Below are 21,575 nucleotides of genomic sequence, written 5' to 3'. Positions count from 1 at the left end.
TGGTGTGTTTGGGAGTGTGTGTTTTGTTGATTTCAGTTTTCATAGAAGTTACTATCAATCGTCAAGCTATTGTCAGCCTTTTTAGATAAAACAGATTCAGCTGTTGGATGCATCCAACGACTCATATCTTAAGTCCAGACATTAACTAGGTTGTGGGAGTCTGGATCAAAGAAGTAACATAATATATATATATATATATATATATATATATATATATCAGAATAAATGTTTGGAGTTAAAAATCAAAACGTCCCCATCTGAGAATTTTCATACAATATATGTATATATATGGAGGAAAAATTTATTAAACAAAGAAAATTCATCACAGCTAGAGTGAACCAAAAAACAAAAAAAGCATTATAACTTTCCATCATTGAGAATAAGGGGAAAACTATCCATGAATTTTTTTTGTAATTCAAACCTTAGAAAGAAGCAAGAACATGAATCTATCCAAAGCAAATTCACATCTTCTTCCTTTTATTCTTCAAATATCCTTTTATTCCATTGACACCAATTAACCCATGCAAAGCCAAAACGAAAAATCTCTAACAATTTTGGAATAAGGCAAGTCGGACCATCTTTTCTGTTTAAACTGCCCGACAATGTATTTAAGCTATAAGAGCTAGATGCCATATTTGATTTGCAAAAGAAATAAGAAGAAAAGAAAAAGAGGAAGAAATATAGAACAAGAACATGGAATTTATCTCTTCAATAAGAGGCCTGACTTACGTATCAGCCAACATATATGCACTAATTTACTAATTACTAGCATCAGAGAAAAAAAAAAAGAGAAAAGAATGAAGAGTTGAAGTGTCACCCATCCTGCTCTAGTGCCAATTTAGATTTGGAAATGAAAAGATAATGTGGAAAAAAAGATTCAGAATATAGGTTACTCATTTCTCTAGAATGGGAACATAGAAAAGGGAGCAAGTACTCAAGAGAAACAAATCGTAATTGTAAGAATTTTGAAGGAACATCATCGCTTATTGTTATGTTCTCTTTCCACTCTTCACATAAATAACTGTAACTCAAGAGATATAACCTTAATCAACATTATAAAGTAAAGCAAGAGATACTAATTTCAATCCAATACTAAAAGATCTAAATTTCACGATATAAATGTATGACAATGAAAGTAATCAATGCAAAAGGTCTTGACACACCAAGCAACTCCAAATTTTAAGTTTACAAGTTATATTTTCGATAGCCATTGTGCTAAGGAAACATTAACATTAAGGTAACAAGCACAAGATCTATGTTTCCTTTTACTATATATTATATATATATATATTATATAGAGAGAGAGAGAGAGAGAGAGAGAGAGAGAGAGAGAGAAGATACACTGTGGAAGACCAAAAGTTCCATATTCTCACTGTGTAACTACCTTCAGCAAATTCCCCCAATGCAATGTATTGGCATTTTGAACCTATAAGAGTATTTTCTGGCTGAAAACTTCGGCAAAATTTTAATGTTTCATGATGTTACTCTCACCATGCAATATCTTTCACTTCTCCCCACTCCAATCTCATAGTTAAAGCACTTAAACAAACACTACAACTCAATACACAATTTAAATCTGCAATTGAATCTGTGTTCATACAAAGTTTTCAGATCTATTTGTGGCCCTCAAATTTACTTAAGTTGGTTAAGGGTGGATTCAAAACTCTATTTGGTTTAGAATCGTGATCCCAGAAGGTGAAGTTTGTGTTCCCAAATAATATGGGGTTCTTGGTATTAGAGATTTTGGCTATTTCAATGAGTCTGGAGAGTTGGCCTCCAAAATATCTTGCTCTCACTTTGGAAAAATCCAAAAACTTCCCAGTTTTTGGAACCAACAGAGGAGAAAATTAAAAGGGAAAAAAAAAATTGAGCTACTGGAGGATGGAAGAAGGCTATCTTCAAAAAATAGAAGACTCCTTTTAAATCAGCCTGTCTTGACCACCATTCCAATTTATTCCTTTACTATCCAAACTCCCAAGCGGTGCTGCTAAAAGAATGGGGAGAACGATGAGGATTTCTAATGGGGAAGTAAAAGGATAGAAGTGGCTTCATCTCATTACAAGTCTCAAGGCCAAAATAAAGGTGGGTTCGTTATTGGAAACATGGAAGAGAAAATAAGATACTCTAGCATATGACTCCGGAGATCCTTTAGAAACAAATTTCACTTAACAGAGGGTATTAGTATCGTCTTCAATCGAGCCATGCAGCTTCATTTAGCCAGGATGTAAAAAATACAATAATATTGTGCTCTATCCCAAACCCAGGTTGACTAACTTATACATTGTTATGTAACCCAAACTGCCACCTTTCAAATTATGCTCCTTTGCCTCTCTTTTGCCTTCCTTTGGTACAGCAGATCAAAACACCTAAACGTGTCTTCCACCATACAATCCTACCAGTCACATCATCAACCACAACCAACAGTCAACTCTCTCTCTCTCTCTCTCTAATTTTTTTTTTATTTTTATTTTTATTTTGAGCAATAATGCAACCAAGGAAACAAGAAAGCAAAATCTCAAATAAATATAATATTGTATTAATATTAAAAGAGAATGACAATTTAGTAATCTATACATACCCACCAATTTATTCCAACCTAATAAACATATTTTCCTAAATTCTCAGTAATCTTCAAAGTAATTTATCTTTCTATTAATATAATATTTCTAGTTATACAACATTCCCCGAACCAAACACTCCCTCAAAGTATTTAGGTTTGGTGTAACTAAATTTTAGTCTTGTAAATTTTTTTAGTAACATTTTGGTCCCTATAACTAACATTTTAAGTTTTAGCCCCTACAATTAGCCAACCTTAAAGGCTAAAATGTTACTGACAAAAATCAAATTATCACTAAATTCTAGACCTGATAAACGGGCGAGTCGAGCAGGTAAGGGTTGGGTAGCCACGAGTGCGGGTAAAACGAGTACAGGTGAACAGGCGGGTACGAGGCGACCTGCAGGTCACCCGCAAGGTATTTCTGATATTTAATGGTATTTTTGACTTCTCAATATACTTTTCACAAAACCCTAAAAATATTTTTCTTCTTCTTTTTCCTCCTCCCATTTTTCTCTCTCCGTTTCCTTTTTCTTCTTCTTCTTTCTCCTCTCTTTCTTCTTCTTTCCTCTCCTTCCTCTCTCATTTTCTTTCTCCTTCCTCTCTCTTCTCTTTCTTTTTCTCTTTTTCTTCCTTTTTCCTCTTCCCTATTCACTCACTAGAATCCAACCAAGCAATGCCCAAATCAAGCGGCCACAATCTGGTCACCGCTGATCTAGATTGGGCGGGCATTCAACACCAACCACCATTTTTTTTTTTTTTCAGTTTTTGGATTAAATATATTTGATTAATTAGGAGCTTGGGTTATTAACTTCTTAAAGTTTGAATGTTGATAATTTTCTATTGGATTGAGTTTTTTTGGAAAAAAAATAAAAAATTGTGATGGATTGAGTTTTGGAAAAAAATAGTGATGGGTTGTTGGGATTTTGTTTGATTGGGTTGAGTTTTGGAAAAACAAAAAATTGTAAATTAAGCTATTGCGGCTTTGTTGTATTTTTTTAAAGTACCAGCGGGTATCACCCAGCCCATCCGTTATTTTTACGTGCGGATTGGGTATGGGTAAACCTGGTGCGGGTAATTATTATGATTGTCCATGCTCACCCATTTAACCCGGGTACCCACAGACGGGTACGGGTCTTACTTTACCAGGTCTACTAAATTCTACAAGTTCAGAGTATTACTTAGGCCGAATGGCTTACACCTACCCAAGGTTTGGTGAAACGACAGATTGGTACCCAAAAGGTTTGAAAACGAAAAACAAGTACTTTCCGTCATGTACTGTTAGTGATTTCCTTTTGCTAATGGTGAAAAGACTAGAATGCCCTTTCAGAAATATTAGTCTATTTTTTTAATTACTTTTAGAGCCCTTAAGTTTATTAATTTCATCAAATACCCTCAGAAAAAAGTTTAAAAATTAACGAAAACATCCCCAACCACCCATACTTGCTAGATTCTGGTAGCCACCGCCGGTGGTAGCCAGAATCTGTCACAACGGTCTACACCACCATCGGAAATGGCCGTTAAATCACCGATCTGGCCTTTTCCGGTCAGATCCACAGTGGATTTGGCCGAAAAAGGCCAGATCTGTCCGGAAAGCGACGGCCAAAGAACGATGGCCATTTCTTTGGCCGTCGGCCAAAGATGGAGTTTGGCGGTTGTCGACGGCCAGATCTGGCCTTTTCCGACAAGATCTATGGTGGATCTGGTCGAAAAAGACCATATCGACGCGTTATAACACAGATCCGACCGGCTTGTGTCGTAACGAAATTTTTCGGCCAGATTCTGGCGGTGGTGGCTGGAATCTGGCACTGCGGGTGGTGGGGGTGTTTTTGTCATTTTACAAAATTTTTATATATTGGGGTGTTTAGTTAAATTAGCAAATCTAGGGGTTTTTTTATAAATTTATAAAAAACTAAAATATCAAACTTTCAAGGGCATTCTAGTCTTTTTACCATTAGCAAACGGAAATCACTAACAGCACATGACGGAAGGTACCTGTTTGTTGTTTTCAAATCTTTTGGGTACCAATCATCGTTTCGCCAAACCTTGGGTAGGTGTAAGTCGTTTCCCCTATTACTTAAGCCAAACCTCACTTACGTCAACCTTAAGGACAAAATTGTTAACATCCTTATGCTTAAGAATGCTTTTCAATAATTTGTCATTGGTTGAGGGAGATGAAAATATAGGGATGAAAAATAATTTGTTCTTTAACACAAAAAAAAAATATATATATATTTTAATATAAAAATTCCTCTTTAAAATTTTTGTCCTAGACCTTAAAATCCCTTGAAACATCATTAGAAGAAGTGATTTTTACCCTCATCTAATTTATAAGTATATCACTCATTGCTAAATACACCTCTTCATAATTAAAAGAAAAAAATGTTTAAACCCATTTTATACCAAAATAACCTCTAAATTTAATTAGGTTATTTTCCCAATTTCAAACTTAATTAGATTTTTATTTTACACCATTTTCCCTAATTTTTTAATTTAAAAAAGGAACTTACTTTTTCTTTTTAGATTCAGATACATCTAGTGTGTGATTACTTTTTCATAATTTTAGTATTATATTTTCATCAAAACAAACAAATATTTTAAATAAAATAAATGTTCATTGATTATGAAAATTTAGGGTTAGGGTATATGTAAGATTAATGATTAAAAATATAACTATAAATATAAATAGAGTATAAATGTATTTAAAAATTATAATAAATTTCTAGTAATTTTAATTAAGTTTAAACTTATCAAAACAAAAAATATTTTTAAAAGTAAAGGATAATGATAAATTGAGTGGGACGCTAAAAATCACTTCCCTTTCACTAGTTTTGAATCGCTTTACATGCTTGGACTACATTTAAAATTCCCCTTAGCTACAATTGATCTTGTTCTGCATGTCAAATGATGTATTATCATTTTACATCAGTTAAAATGTAAAACTTTCTAGACAAATAGTTCATTAATTCATGATTTAGATAAAAACGAAAAAATAAAATAATAGAAATACCATTTTAAACTGATGGGTTCTAGGTCATAGTTTTTATTTTTATTTTTTTTATATGACCGAAGGTGTCCAACCAGTTTGCACGTATCTCAATTAATCCTTCAAAACCTTTAAATTACTAGTTAGGTAAGAGTTTTAATAACCACCTCTATTAGGGGCTAAGGTAAATCAAACTTAAGATTTATTGAATAATATACCAAGAGTCCTAGTTGAACACTCGACCATCCAATAATAGATTAGGTCATAATTTCATCTTCAATTCATTGAAAAATATATTTCCAATATATTCTATAATGCATAATTGAAAAGAAGAAAAAAAAAAAAAAAGCATGAAGTTTGTGCACCTAAATAATTTATATTTGACCCATTTTGTTATCAAATCCTAGTATTTAAATGAAAGAAATTGCATGACAAATGAGGGTTTAAAATGTGACCCCATATATTCCTACAAAACAACATAAACAAAAATGAAACACTGTTCTCTTTTCGCTGAATCTCACTATATAAAATATTAAATAGGTGATACAGCGTAATAGAAATAAGTACTAGAGAGTCGTATGAATTTTATTAATATACCATTTGTTTTGTTTGTACTAAACTAATCATTAAACAAATATAAGCACATCTTAATTCTACAGTACAAACAATATTAAAATAAGAAAGGGAAAATAACTAAAACAAATTTCCTAATTTAACTAAATTCGTAAAACAACAACTTCCAATATAAAAATCCTAATTAAACTTAGAAAATCAACAAATTCTAAATCAGGAAAATCTGTCATGAGATTTCTTTGGTATTATGCAACAAGTCACAATAAAGAGCCCATTTTTTTCTTCTCTTTTTTGTTGGGATGGGGAAAGCATTATTATCTGTCTACACAATCACAAATGTATTCCTGTACAATGCCAAACTAAAAACTATTTACCACCTCCTCAAGAAAGCACTGCTTTTGGTAGGCCGTTTTTCATATGTTCTTCTCTATCATCAGAAGCCTCAACCTCTAGCTTTTGCAACTTGCTGTCATCTCTTTCAGACACAGGATCTTCATCATTAATCAGCGTTTTATCTTCTTTAATGTGAACGATTTCAATCAAGTCTGCTTCTTGATAGGTGAGAGTGCAAATGCCACTATTGAAGGAGGATCCGGTATCTTTGTTCTTGCAGGCATTTTGCGAGCAATTTACCTCCCAATAATCTTCAACAACTAGAGCAGCAAGTCCAATTTCCTCCTGAGAATCTTCAACAAGAAGTTCCTCCTGAGAATCTTCGATGACAAGATTGACAAGTCCATTATTTTCTTCTTCAGAATCTTCCACAATAGAAGTAGCAAATTTTCCACTGCAGGTTGGAGAACCTTCAGGTTTAACAGTAGTCATTCTCTGGTGGTTAGGCATTTGTATTCCTCAACTAGTTGATTTTCATCTGTTTTCCTTTGATATATTTGGTATTCACTGATAGACTCATCTTGTTCTCAAAGTGCAATAAAAACTGCCAGTCACAGATGTCTTCTGTGACACTCTTTCTCTACAGATGTAAGAGGTTGAAGATTCTGCTGCCAATCCAGTAACTTCTGACAATGTTCAACATCAAATGATGATTTAGCCCGTTCATCACTGGTTTCTTCACCTTCCTGATTTTGAGCAAAATATAAAGCAACTTCTTCATTTGGTCAAATAATTCAGAAAGCTAGGAAATCACCCAATTAAGCAACTTTTTCAATTGCTGTTCTTCAATCCTAGTACAGCACAGTTTATTAAATTATTATCCTTTTGCTCTTGGATTTGTGATGGCAAACCAGTTTCTGAAAGTGGTTTGAATTGGCATAAATCACTCCCAGATTCATTTCAAAATGGCTAAAAATATTCAACTGAGAAACCAAGGGTAAACAATTGAGAAGAAATTACTTAACTTAGGAATACAAAATAGAAATCAATAGACGTTAAGATTGCATATGGTGCAAGGAATACATAGAAATTTCTGTTGTTTCAATTAAAAAAAAAAAAAAAAAAAAAAATACTCATAACCTAAACATATTCAATATTAGTAAAAACTTTCCAAACAAAATTTGAATTTAATAGTTAATTTATATCAAATCAATCCTAAAATTCTCTATACAAAAGAATTTAATATTAAATAATCTTAAGCTATTCAAATATGACAAATTTATAAAAATTTTAGTTCAGATTTGTAGAGACTTGAGAGAATAAATTACATTTATGTAAACCAAAACTACCAACATCCTCTTTAGCTCGATGTCTTTTGTTTTGGTCTACTAGTATCCTCATTTCAGTAAGTTCATAAAAACTCGTTTTTATTATTAAGTTTTTGTTTTCATGAGGCATAATATGCATGAAAAACTTATGATATATGAGTCCAGCTAATCAAGAGTCTGAAACAAGCACACTTGATTTTCTGATAATTTTAATAGATTTCACCTTATTTTTATTACCTTGTTTCTACAATGAGAGAAAGAGATGATTACCTCTATTGGCGACATGATGCTCTTTGGATAACATGCAGTTATTTGCTGACAATGCTCCGAGAAACTAATCCTGAGTCAGGGGCCTTCTGCAACTCTTGGAGTAAAGCTCCCACAATTGGAGTTTCAATCCCCTTTCCAACGTTAGAAGTTGAGAATAACCTTGTTGACAATTTTAGTTGGAGTAGATGTCTGCCCAATAACCACCGCTTCAGTTTCCAGCCCATCTTCATCAGGTGATAATGTGGAGGAGGATCCTTATTAGAATGATCTTCACAAAGTTCATCTATCAAGCCTTAATATGAGCACGTTTCGAAGAAGCTCCATTGGTGAAAACCAATTTCTATTAAGCTGTTAAAAGATCAAAATTAATTACTATAGCTAACCCACGTGACTTCACAAAACAGATAAAATTTAACAGAATAAGACTATACAAGAAATAAATGCAACCTATCCATTAAACAAGAATGCATAAACAGTTCTACAAAGAAAAAAGAAAAAACACTATGCAACTGCAAGAATGTTATTTTATTTTTGGGTATATACACAAAATTTCTATTATACAACATCAATATCTAATAAGTTTTGAGGGCTTTGGATTCCGTATTATATCTTCATAACACTAAAGAAACTATTTCGAAGTTTACTGCCCTACTCAAAGCAAGAGAAGCTACCAGATTAGGTATACAGAAAAACAATGGAGAAGACAATTAAATAAACCAGATACCACCACACAGATGGCTTGGTTCAAATTCTAGGTAAAATGGGACCATCACTATGTCCTGATCTTACTCAGCAAGATCCAGGAGCTGGATTTGGTCCTATCCTTCAGATCATCAGTCCATACCCTTATTATTTACGTTAAAGGACTGGTCACATTAACCTAGTCTAGCCAACAGTGAGCTTTGATATTTTGGACTTTAAAATTTCTATATAAAAAGGAGATCACATCTTATAGTATTATGTTCCTATTATAAACTATAATCAATTACTACTCGGTATAACATTCTACAATTATAATTAGCAAAACGCCAAAAACGCCATATCTCTTTCCATTATTGATATTGGTGGACATTTGCGCTGAACAGACATCAATGCAGGAACTGAATGTATAGAATTTATGTCTTATGAAATGCATTGTTATACTTATTACACAATGTGCATGTCATGTAAAATGAACTGCCATTCAGTATTTGGACATCAACCTTTTTTTCTCCTTCTGTAAATTTGAAAATTTCTGGGACCTACAAATCAATCTAACCATGCAATGCAAAAGTAGTATACATCATAAATGCTTACAAAATCTGTCAGTGTTACAGTAGCACAAATATTCAGTATAAATAACCCTTAAACAGGTCATGAAAGAAACTCAACCATATCTTGACACAAAAGTATATTGACAAGTTATCAGCAGATATAATCCATACAGGTATGAAAACTAACAATCTGAAAGATTACTGCAATCAGCTTCCCCTAAAGCCTAGACGCAGAAGGAGAGTTCATAAAAAACCATAAGGGCTGATTGCCAAAACTAACAACAAATAATAAGATAAAATCACATATTTGACAGGCTTTTACAAAAATTTACTCAACTTCAAGATCATTAACATGCTAAATCAAAAACTTTGCATGCTATCTCTAGTAAATTACAAGCAAACCAATGTAAAATTTATTAGTTGAAAGCTCGGTAATGAAGATAGGATCACTTACAAAGTTGGAAAATCTGTTGTCTTAAAAGGATTGAAATTAGAAGGAGCTTCTGCAATAAAAAGTCCGCATAATGGAGCAAAAAGAGGCCACAGTCAAATGAATTTTCTTGCTGAGGCAGCTGAATCAAAATGAAAAGAAAATAGCTGTTAAAAACAGTGGTTTTCACTAAACCTACTAAAGAAACCAGTTATGACAGTAATTCTCTTTAACCGACTAACAAAACTTGAAAATTAAATCTACCAAAGAAACTTGAGAATTTTTCTAACACAGTATAAACCTACCTAGGTTAGAATTTTCTTTTTCTATAACCAAAAAGCTTCATACACAAGACAAAATTCAGTTACAAGAGAAAGAAAAAATTCTGGGCTTATTTATAAAAGCGTCTGTATCTTCCTTTTTTATTTCAGTCCTGTTTTTATTTAATTGGGATAATCTTAATGGTTCTCTTCACTACCTCATAAGAAAAAATCAATCTCACAATTGATATGAGAAAAACAAACATAAGCAATTTTATTTATCATTTCAGAAGATGTGAATAAAACAGAACAAAATTTTGTTTGATTTGGGGATAAAAGAAAAGCAAAAGAAACATCCTAGATGAGAACTGCTGCAATGGTAGATAACAAGAGGATGTGACAGGCATGGTAAGTTAAAATGAAGAGCTAAAGGAAATAAGAAAGTAAAATTTATAAATATGTTATTATTACTGATTCACTTCATAAGTCGTTGATAGACCACCCATTACCAAGATTTACATGAAGAAGAGGAGAAGGAGCATTAATGGATATTGGCAGTGAGAGTTAGTTAGAGGAATAATCCACGTGGCTTATATTTAGGGAATATTAGTGTGGGAACCAATTGTAATAATTGAGCAAAAACCATGAAAAGGGTTTAGTTGTTTAATTGGGAATATTGGTGGGAGGCTATTAGCACCTCGAACTGCTAGTCTCCTCTTTCCTTGCTTTATTTCTTTTTCTCTTGAATGTTCTTAAAACTTTTTGTTCCTATCTTCATATTTCAAATCAATATATACTTATAATTTCTTCAGTTGTTGTGTTGGTGTGTTTGGGAGTGTTGTGTTTGTTTGATTCTCAGTTTTCATAGAAGTTACTATCAATCGTCAAGCTATTGTCAGCCTTTTTAGATAAAACAGATTCAGCTGTTGGATGCATCCAACGACTCATATCTTAAGTCCAGACATTAACTAGGTTGTGGGAGTCTGGATCAAAGAAGTAACATATATATATATATATATATATATATATATATATATATATATCAAGAATAAATGTTTGGAGTTAAAAATCAAAACGTCCCCATCTGAGAATTTTCATACATATATAGTATATATATGGAGGAAAAATTATATAAACAAAGAAAATTCATCACCAGCTAGAGTGAACCAAAAACAAAAAAAAAAGCATTATAAATTTCCATCATTGAGAATAAGGGAAAACTATCCCATGAATTTTTTTTTGTAATTCAAACCTTAGAAAGAAGCAAGAACATGAATTCTATCCCAAAGCAAATTCACATCTCTCTTTTTATTCTTCAAATATCTTTTATTCATTGACACCAATTAACCCATGCAAAGCCAAAACGAAAAATCTCTAACAATTTTGGAATAAGGCAAGCATCGGACCATCTTTTCGTTTAAACTGCCCGACAATGCTATTTAAGCTTAAGAGCTATGATGCCATATTTGATTTGCAAAAGAAAATAAGAAGAAAAGAAAAAGAAGGAAGAAATATAAACAAGAACAAATGTAATTTATCTCTTCAATAAGAGGGCCTGACTTAGTATCAGCCAACATATATGCACTAATTTACTAATTCTAGCATCAGAGAAAAAAAAAAAGAGAAAGAATGAAGAGTTGAAGTGTCACCCATCCTGCTCTAGTGCCAATTTAGATTTGGAAATGAAAAGTAAATGTGGAAAAAAAGATTCAGAATATAGGGTACTCATTCTCTAGAATGGGAACAAGAAAAGGGAGCACAGTACCTCAAGAGAAACAAATCGTAATTGTAAGATTTTGAAGGAACATCATGCTTGTATTGTTATGTTCTCTTTCCACTCTTACATAAATAACTGTAATCTCAAGAGATATAACCTTAATCAACATTATAAAGTAAAGCAAGAGATATAATTTCAATCCAATACTAAAAGCATCTAAATTTCACGATAAAATGTATGACAATGAAAGTAATCAATGCAAAAGGTCTTGACACCCAAGCAACTCCAAATTTTAAGTTTACATAAGTTATATTTTCGATAGCCATTGTGCTACAGGAAACATTAACATTAAGGTAACAAGCACAAGATACTATGTTTCCTTTTACTTAATATTAATAATATAATATATTATATAAAGAGAGAGATGAGAGAGAGAGAGAGAGAGAGAGAGAGAGAGAGAGAAGATACACGTGGAAGACCAAAAGCCATATTCTCACTGTTAAATACCTTCAGCAAAATCCCCCCAATGCAATGTATTGGCATTTTGAACCTATAAGAGTATTTTCTGGCTGACAACTCGGCAAAATTTTAATGTTTCATGATGTTACTCTCACCATGCAATATCTTTCACTTCTCCCCACTCCATATCTCATAGTTAAAGCACTTAAACAAAAACTACAACTCAATACACAATTTAAATCTGCAATTGAATCTGTGTTCATACAAAGTTTTCAGATCTATTTGTGGCCCTCAAATTACTTAAGTTGGTTAAGGGTGGATTCAAAACTCATTTGGTTTAAGAATCGTGATCCCCAGAAGGTGAAGTTTGTGTTCCCAAATAATATGGGGTTCTTGGTATTAAGAGATTTTGGCTATTTCAATGAGTCTGGAGAGTTGGCCTCCAAAATATCTTGCTCTCACTTTGGAAATTATCCAAAACTTCCCAGTTTTTGGAACCCACAGAGGAGAAAATTAAAAGGGAAAAAAAAAATTGAGCTACTGGAGGATGGAAGAAGGCTATCTTTAAAACATAGAAGACTCCTTTTAAATCAGCCTGTCTGACCACCATTCCAATTTAATTCCTTTCACTATCCAAACTCCCAAGCGTGTGCTGCAAAAGAATGGGGAGGAGAACGATGAGGATTTCTAATGGGGAAGTAATAAGGATAGAAGTGGCTCTCATCTCATACAAGTCTCAAGGCCAAAAATAAAGGTGGGTTCGTTATTGGAAAATGGAGAGAGAAAATAAGATATCCTCTAGCAAAGACTCCGGAGATTTCCCTTTAGAAACAAATTCACTTAACAATAGAGGTTATTAGTATCGTCTTCAATCGAGCCATGCAGCTTCATTTAGCCAGGATGTATAAAAATACAATAATATTGTGCTCTATCCCAAACCCAGTGTTGACTAACTTATACATTGTTATGTAACCCAAACTGCCCCCTTTCAAATTATGCTCCTTGCCTCTCTTTTGCCTTCCTTTGGTACAGCAGATCAAAACACCTAAACGTGTCTTCCACCATACAATCCTACCAGTCACATCATCAACCCACAACAACAGATCAATCTCTCCTCTCTCTCTCTCTAATTTTTTTTTATTTTTATTTTTTATTTTTGAGCAATAATGGCAACCCAAGGAAACAAGAAAGAAAAGAAAAGGCAAACGCCAATCAACATAACTCCTAAGAGATATATAACGGGCCTGTTTGGCAGGTTATTTGAAAAAATGTTATTTCGAAAAACTATCGAATATGATAAAATATGATAAATAGAATATGATAGGATTTTAACAATATGTTTGGTATAATATTTGAAAATTATTCAGAGTTGAATAAAATGCTGAATAATTGTTTGGTACATATTGGAAACATTTTCTAAAAATATTTTTTTAACCTCGACATTTGTTAATTTAGGAAACACCTCCCACAATAAAACTTCAAAAATTAACAACCCCCTCAACCCCCCAAAAAATGAAGTCGTCGTCAACGACTAGAAGACCTAGTCAGAAACGGCAAAATCGGCCCACAACCAGCCGGTCGTGCGTCGTTCCAATGCTAGCGGCCGGCGGTGGCAGGTGCGGCTGTGGTTGCTAGAGGCTAGCAGTGAATTGGGGCGGTGGGAGTGTTTTTTAATTTATAAACTTTATTGTGAAAGTAATTGTTTTTAGTGAATAGAGTTGGAAAAATGTTAGAATAGGATATAAAAAAAAGTCCCACCTACTTTTCATTTTCGATAGAAAATTTTATTTGATTCGAAATAATGATCTCAATAAGTAAAACAACACATATTCTGTTTTTTAATCTAAATAAATAACAGATAAATGATTTGAAAGAGTGAAACAAACAGGGGGAACAATTCTGATTTGGTAACAAACAAACCATTCATGAACATGGAAAATACAAAAGGTACCTCTGAACAAGATCCTTAAGGCCTCTATGACTTCCTTTAATAGAATCCATGTGCAAGATGCATGGTACCTTAGTTGACTTTTCAATTTCATCATCTACAAGATGGTTTCAAAATTGGACAGTCAGTATAATCCAACAAATACAATAAACAAAATTAACCAATAAGCATCTGCCTTTAAAATAAGCCACTTCACCAGGATGACAGATGACAATCAAACTCCAATGAACACTGTCATCAGAATGCAATATATGATATTAAACACAGTGCAATTTAAGATTATTCTCCTGCGATCCAGTAAGAAAAAGAAAAAACATAATTATTTTCTTACCTGTAATTAACAGGAATAAACACGTAATTTTCTCATAAAGTTCACATTTTTTGTCCACTTACGAACACGTTGAAATGCTGCCTTGCCTTCACAAGCACTAGATGGATCTTTATCTAGACCAGCAAGCTTCCGAAGAAAAAACTATTAAAAAAGTGAAAACGATGCCGTTCTTCAGGTTGTAATTTCTTCTTCAAGTATCTAGCAAGAGGTCAGGTTTTGAAAAAATTAATCCTTCAAGAGATTCAAGTGCTAGAGCCACATTGCTGAGGAAAGACGAGAAGAAATTATACCAAAAAGAACAACTTGACTACAGACTAACACATAATTTAATCTTGCTTTCAAAAAGAGAGTCAATTAGACAACCATTCCTTCCTCAAATAGTGGTTGTTGGAAAAACATCAGATTTTCAAATCAACATCTTGGAGAGTTTTCTTATCCGAGAAGAAAGCACAAGATTTATAGCAAAAAGGAAATAAACTCACAAACAATCCTCAAAGAACACATATTGGAAATCTATCAGAAGTACAATAGCATTGCAAAGGAGCCAAACTTAGTTCAGGAACAAGTAAATTTGTGGGTGATTGTGTATTCATGTAGTCAGGCAGTCAGCAAAGAGCTAGTACTCATATCTTCACCTTTTAAGAATTGAATTTTCTCAATCCCACTCATTTACCTAATGCCAATGTCATATTAGGAGCTAGCTTTTTGATAGGAAATGATAAAAACTATATAAAAAGGAGATTGAGCTAGGTACATCAGTGGACTAAAGATCCACCAAAATATCTAAAACCAACGAGGGAGACAAATTAATACAAGATAGCGACTAATGTTCCCTTCCCTATGTGAAAACGTCGGAGCTAGCTTGATGTCCATTAGAAGAAAATTTCAAATCATGACCAATCGTATAAGCCTAGAGCACAATCACCAAATAAGAAGCATTAGTTATTTTAGATGGAAAAGTGTAGATTTCTGCCCTAACATGTGTTATAAAAATCATCATGAACTACACTAAGTTGTTGCTGCAACAGAAGACAACATGATTAAAGATACAAAGGATTTCAAAAAAAATAGCACATTTAAGAAGCCAGCGCCCCAAACTAACAAATGAAAATGATGATCTTGTTTAAATGAGAAGTTTTGATAGAAAACAGAAGGTTGTATCATTGTAGAGAAAGATATACTAAAACGGATCAAGTGTCCACAAAAGCAAAAGCAAAAACAAAAAACCTTCCCAAGTTTAGTAGAATAAAGACAGAAAAGTTTTGAAACCCTCCAAAATCAAGGCCCAAAAAGATGTTACCTGAAGCTTGTAAGAAAATTCACAGATCCTGATAGACCACCCATTACTAGGAGATATCGCAAGCAAGGGAGACGGTCCAAGGGTGTGACTAAAGGCCATAAAAAATAGTTAGGATATAGGGTACACATGCCTGGTTTGATAATAAGATGATTTTGGGGGAATCAAGTGTGCATATAAAAAGGGGGGTTATGCTCATGAAAGGGCAGATTGTATTTTTGAAAAGGAATCTTGTGGGAGGTCGCTAGCTCCTCGAATTGTTAGCAACTCTGTTTTCTTAATTTTGTTCTTCATTTCTCCATTTTTATTACAATAAACCAATAGAATTCTTAAATTGATTGTTTCTTATTAATTCTGTGTGTTGAGATTATTGGTTTGTTTGAATTTGTGTTGCTGGAATTGCTACTTTTGTTGAGGTCTATATCAAATTGGTATCAAAACATGATCCTACACCTACATGGCAATGCACACGTGGCAGGCTGACCTTAGGCTCGGGCTGTTACCCCGAGAAAGGGCATGGAGGCTCGAGGGAAAGGGGATCCGCATAGTCACCCAAGGGGTAAAGAGGCCGATGGGGGTAAAGAGGCCAACATGGACGTCAGTTACGGAAGCTTGGTGGAATGTTAGGATCTCACATTGGAAGGGAAAAGGGTGGGCATGTGGGTTATAAGGGGCTTGGGCACCCTCCCTTGGTAAGCCGATTTTCCAAGAAGAGCTCTACCCAGGCCTATAAAAGACCCATGGCCCAGCCCAATTGTTGAGTTATTGGAGTGGGTTCCTATCACTTGCTATCAAAGCCTCGTTTGGGTGATGGTTAAATCGAAAATGGAACAGAGAGTCGATGGATTGGAGAAAAAGATGGGGAAAGTGGAGAAGGAAATGGAGAATGTGAAGGAAGAACTGGGAAGCATCAAGGGTTACCTCCTTGAGAATGGATGAGGTTGAAGGAGGAAAGGGATGCTAGCATGAGTTGCGATAAGGGAAAAACATCCCACGCCGAGCACTCAAATAGCGGCGACAGCGGCGTGGTTGATCAAACCAAGAAAGCAGAAAATTCAAAGGATGAGAGGAGGAGTAAGAAACTAAATTTGACGGAACACCCTGTCAATTTCACACAAATCCAACAACAAAACAATCCAAAAACGCAATCTATGGCAATCCAATTCTGGAATTAAAACTATATTGTATTGATTGAATAGAAATGAGATTTTAACAGAACAAAATAGATACAGTAACAAGCCAAAAGAACAGATAATTCCCAACAGTTCGAGGAGCTAGGGACCTCCCTTGATGACCCTTTAAAAATATGCCTACGTTTTCCTAAACTCACCTCCCTTTATGTACTAATCCCTTAACTAAAATATTCCCCCCACTAAACAACTTGATTCCCTAACACATGAATATTTCCCAACCAACTCCCACTAGCACACTTGCACACTTGAACACTCACACACCCAGCACCCTATTGCCCTTATGCCTTTTACTGATAGACTTTACTAATGAAAGGTCTATCAATAACAGACCACCCCACCCACCCCCTCCCCTCTCTCTCTTGAAGAGTCACCTTGTCCTCAAGGTGGAAAAGAGGGAATCGAAGATTGATGACATCAGAAGACTCCCAAGTAGCCTCAAACGAAGCTAGGTCATTCCATTGAATGAGAACCTCTTTAGAGCCCTTTAAGGTGATAGAAAAGGTTGGCCCAGTGGCCTACAAATTTGCCCTTCCTACTATAGCTCGAATCCACCCAATTTTCCATGTCTCCCAACTCAAAAGAAGTCTCCACACAACCTTTACCTACTTTTCTCATCGAGGATTTGGAACTCTTAGTGTAGCTAGAAACGGTGCTCTCTTCTTGCACTTTACTCAATGGTTCCAAGGAGGTCCTGATTCAATGGAAGGATCTTCCTCTTTTTGAGGCCACCTAGGAGTCTTATGATGTTATTGCCAACCAATTTCCTCAATTCCACCTTGAGGACAAGGTGGCACTGGGGGAGGGGGGGCGCGAGGCGGGCAGTATTGTTAGACCATCCATTACTAAGAGATATCGCAAGCAAGGGAGATGGTCCAAGGGCGTGATTAAAGGCCATGAGAATTAGTTAGGATATAGGGTACACGTGTCCTGGTTTGATAGAATGATTTTGGGGGAATCAAGTGTGCATATAAAAAGTGGGGTTACGCTCGTGAAAGGGCAGATTGTATTTTTGAAAAGGAATCTTGTGGGAGGTCACTAGCTCCTTGAATTGTTAGCAACTCTGTTTTCTTAATTCTGTTCTTCAATTCTTCATTACTTGTTCTTCATTTTTATTACAATAAATCAATACAATTCTTAATTGATTACTTGTTCTTCATTTTTATTACGATAAATCAATACAATTCTTAATTGATTAATTCTTATTAATTCTGTGTGTTAAGATTGCTGGTTTGTTTGAATTTGTGTTGCTGGAATTGCTACTTTTGTTGAGGTCTGTATCAATCTACAAAACCTTAGGATATTAAAATGAACTCACTGAATATAAAAGTCAATGATGGTATCATTGATGAATGTCTCAGGCTGTAGAAGCTCCACATCTCTCCTACTAATTACAACAGCATCAGGATCACCTTTTGGATATATAACATCTTCAAAGCACTCATTAAACCTGGAATGTATGAACTTTAATCAAGAGATCTCATGAAAGAGAAAACCGCAAGTGAGCTTCACAGACAAAAATAAGCAGCAAGTCTCATAGCATACAGAAAGAACTTGTACAAGCATTATAAATTACTTTGGAAATGGCACATATCCTAAAAAGCATTACACACAAAGTATAGAGGAGAAATAATTTCCTCCTGCACGGCACAAATTTCAAAACTATTATTGCTGATTCACCAAACAAAAGTACTCATGTTGTAGACATGGTGCAAGGATTAGAATCCATGGCGTGGTTAAAGATTCACCAATAGAGGCTCATTATTATTTATGAATGTGGTTTATATGGACATAATTTTATAATTTGTGATATAAAACTTATTTTCTTTTAACTCATTGTCTTACCCACCACAAATTTAGCCCAAACCTTCCTAAACCAGGCAACTAATGGTTCTACAATGCTTGCCTGTCTCTATGATGTACTGAACACAACAATAACAATCCAAAGAAAACCTAAGTGAAGTAAACTGAATTAAAAATACCAAAAGTATTACAATCTAAGTAATATAAAGAAAATTAGAATCACAATTCAGATGTTAAGGAATAGGAAACACATAAGAGCGTACATGATTAACAAAATCAAGTATAAGTACATTCAAATGCATTTTAATAAGAAAAAACTGTATCAGAGATTAATGGTGTTTAATATTAGAAGAAAACAGTCTAACTTCCACTGACTTACTCAAAAAGATATTGCTTTGACAACTTGTTCTTTTGTCCCAAGAAAGTATTCACTTCATTTTCTCTATCACAACTGCAAGAAAATAACAAAAAAATCTATTGACATAAATATATCAGTACGAATAATTTATTTTCTTCAATTGACACACACACAAAAAAAAAAAAATAAATAAATAATAATAATAATAAAACTGAAAAAAAAAAAAAAAATCAGTTAGGGGTTATTCTAGAAGTCCTCAGAAGGATATATCTCCAATTTTCTATAATCATTTGGAGAATGTGGTGCGTGATGGTAGTAAATTCCAATTCAGGAAGATGTTGTTTTCACTTATTATAAAAGAATTTATCTTTTATGCCTAACTCATAACATTTCAACGATCATTGGTTGGTCTCTTGTAAAGAATTTTGTTGGATGTAATTTTGATTTAATAACAATTCAAAGGATCATGAATTTAATGAGTTATCTTCTCTTCTTTATTTCATTAAGGTTCAATATAGATTGCTTGAAAGAGGATAATCAAGTTTAGACGCTTGAACCATCAGGCTATTTTACCTGTAAATCTTGCTTCAATTGGCTTATCGATGAAATTTATTGAAAGCGACTTAAATGATAAATTCACTTGCAAAGTCTTCTTTCTATCCTAGTTGGTGGCTCTTTTTATTGATAAATGTTATGAGAGGCAGTTCTGGGCCACATGTTCGTTTTGGATTATTGGGAGTTTCTTGCTGGTTTTTTAGTCATTCTTTGATGATTATCATTCTTGGGTTTTGTCTGGAATACACTACGCATTTTTCTGTTTTCTCAAGCTTGTCCTTTAGTGGACTGCTTGTTCACTTTTGTTAGCTGTTTTGATCAATACATCTTTTATAGTTTCTTACTAAAAACCCAAAAAAAACAAAAAACAAAAAAAACAAAGGACAAAAGAATCCAAATAGGTGGCTCATGGAAAAGGTCAATACAGTTGATGTTATTCAGAAATGGTGATCTGACTCTTATCCATTTCTAAATTATTGCATTTTGTGTAGAAAGGATCTTGAAAGCTTTAATCATTTATTTCCTAATTGTCTTTTTTTACTTAAAACTATAGTTTTAAGATCTTTAGGATGACAAGACAGTGTTTCTATTGAGACAGCATGGCATGTGATAGAAGAGTCTGCAAGAAGAGAGCCGAGGGAACTAACTACTCTTGCAAGTCGTATCTACAGTGGTTGATACTTGACTCCTAATGGAAGCCTTTAAGTCTTTCAATATCATTTGGAAAGCTATATTTCGTCCTAAAATCAAAACAAAGTATCCACGAATTCTCTGGCCTTCTTGATGTGTAACATGTAAGAAAATTGAACTTCAAACCGTCTTTTTCATTACTATCAAGTGACTTATTTGTGGCCTAGGTTATGCAAAGAAGCCGAAATTGCTTCGGTCAGTCAAGGTATTTGTGAATTTTTTTGTATCTTAGATTCTTTAGAAAAGGTAGTCCATAATTTTGAAACCAGAGAATAATGAAGAGTTGATAAGCAGTCTCTAAACTGTTTTACATATGAGGCGCCAAGATAGAAAGAAACATATCAAACAATACTTTCTTTGGATCAACAAAATAATTACCCCAAAGCAACCAAAAAAAAAAAAAAAAGTTATCAATAAGCTGATGGTTGGCAAAAGGTGGAACAACAATCAACTAATATAACACATGTAAATCAAGAATAAATCTGAACAAAAAGAAAGGATTCATCTAACAACTTAACAATTTTCTCGACTAAAGAACTCTGAATATCCTTAATAAAAACCAAAGCCCAAGGTCACCCAAGATAGTACTCCTCATAAAATATAAGAACCTTCCTTCCAAACATCTAAAAAAGTTCTGAAATTTCTTTTCAACTAATAAACCCGAGATCCATTTCTCATGTCAAAGACAACCAAAACTTGGAACATTATCAAATAGGAAATAATTATAAGACAATTAAGCAAATCAAAAACTTACTCAAAAGCAACATCCCACACTTCCTCATATCTCACATCCAATAACTTGATTGCTTCTTGTCGTTTGAACCAATGTGGGTCATAAACTGCAAACTTCAACAACTGAATGCCTGCATGCAGTTTCATTATTTTTAATCTAAGAAAAATAATAAATACAGAAAATAATCACAAACAGCAGTGATATAATTATTACATGATTTCTCAAATTGGGCAAATGTGGAACATCATTTGACACAGTATTGTTTAATAAACTGGTTACACAGGTCAAATTATGCTAACCATTTAATAAATGTATCATATTATTGTTTAAACCCTTCTCACCATTAATTAAATGGGTCGGTATGGGTTGACCAAAGCTTATTTATTCCCCTTTGATGACTTAACCTGAAGACGACACAGCCATCAGTTTTGGCACACCTATTTTCAAGGATAATGATAAAGTAATGTTCCTTTATTCAGATGATGAAATGATCCATTGATGCCCCTT

At 33.8% G+C, this 21,575-nt stretch overlaps 1 protein-coding gene across 4 annotated transcripts in view; it reads right to left on the bottom strand.

Moving 5' to 3' along the window:
• Window positions 1-21,575, bottom strand: part of LOC116122140 (probable ubiquitin-like-specific protease 2A) — a 45,074-nt gene that overhangs the window by 16,783 nt on the left and 6,716 nt on the right. For all 4 annotated transcript variants that reach the window (XM_031408043.1, XM_031408044.1, XM_031408046.1 and 1 more), the window contains 3 exons: window positions 21,090-21,198; window positions 19,112-19,183; window positions 18,248-18,379 (listed from right to left, as the gene is read on the bottom strand). In XM_031408043.1, the coding sequence (XP_031263903.1) occupies window positions 18,248-18,379; window positions 19,112-19,183; window positions 21,090-21,198 (313 nt within the window). The remainder of the gene's footprint in view (window positions 1-18,247; window positions 18,380-19,111; window positions 19,184-21,089; window positions 21,199-21,575) is intronic.

The sequence above is a fragment of the Pistacia vera genome, unplaced genomic scaffold (assembly GCF_008641045.1).
Source record: "Pistacia vera cultivar Batoury unplaced genomic scaffold, PisVer_v2 Contig132, whole genome shotgun sequence".
NCBI classification, from domain to species: Eukaryota; Viridiplantae; Streptophyta; class Magnoliopsida; order Sapindales; family Anacardiaceae; genus Pistacia; species Pistacia vera.
The sequence above is the reverse complement of the archived record's forward strand: the minus strand, read 5'-3'. Positions and strand labels throughout refer to the sequence as shown.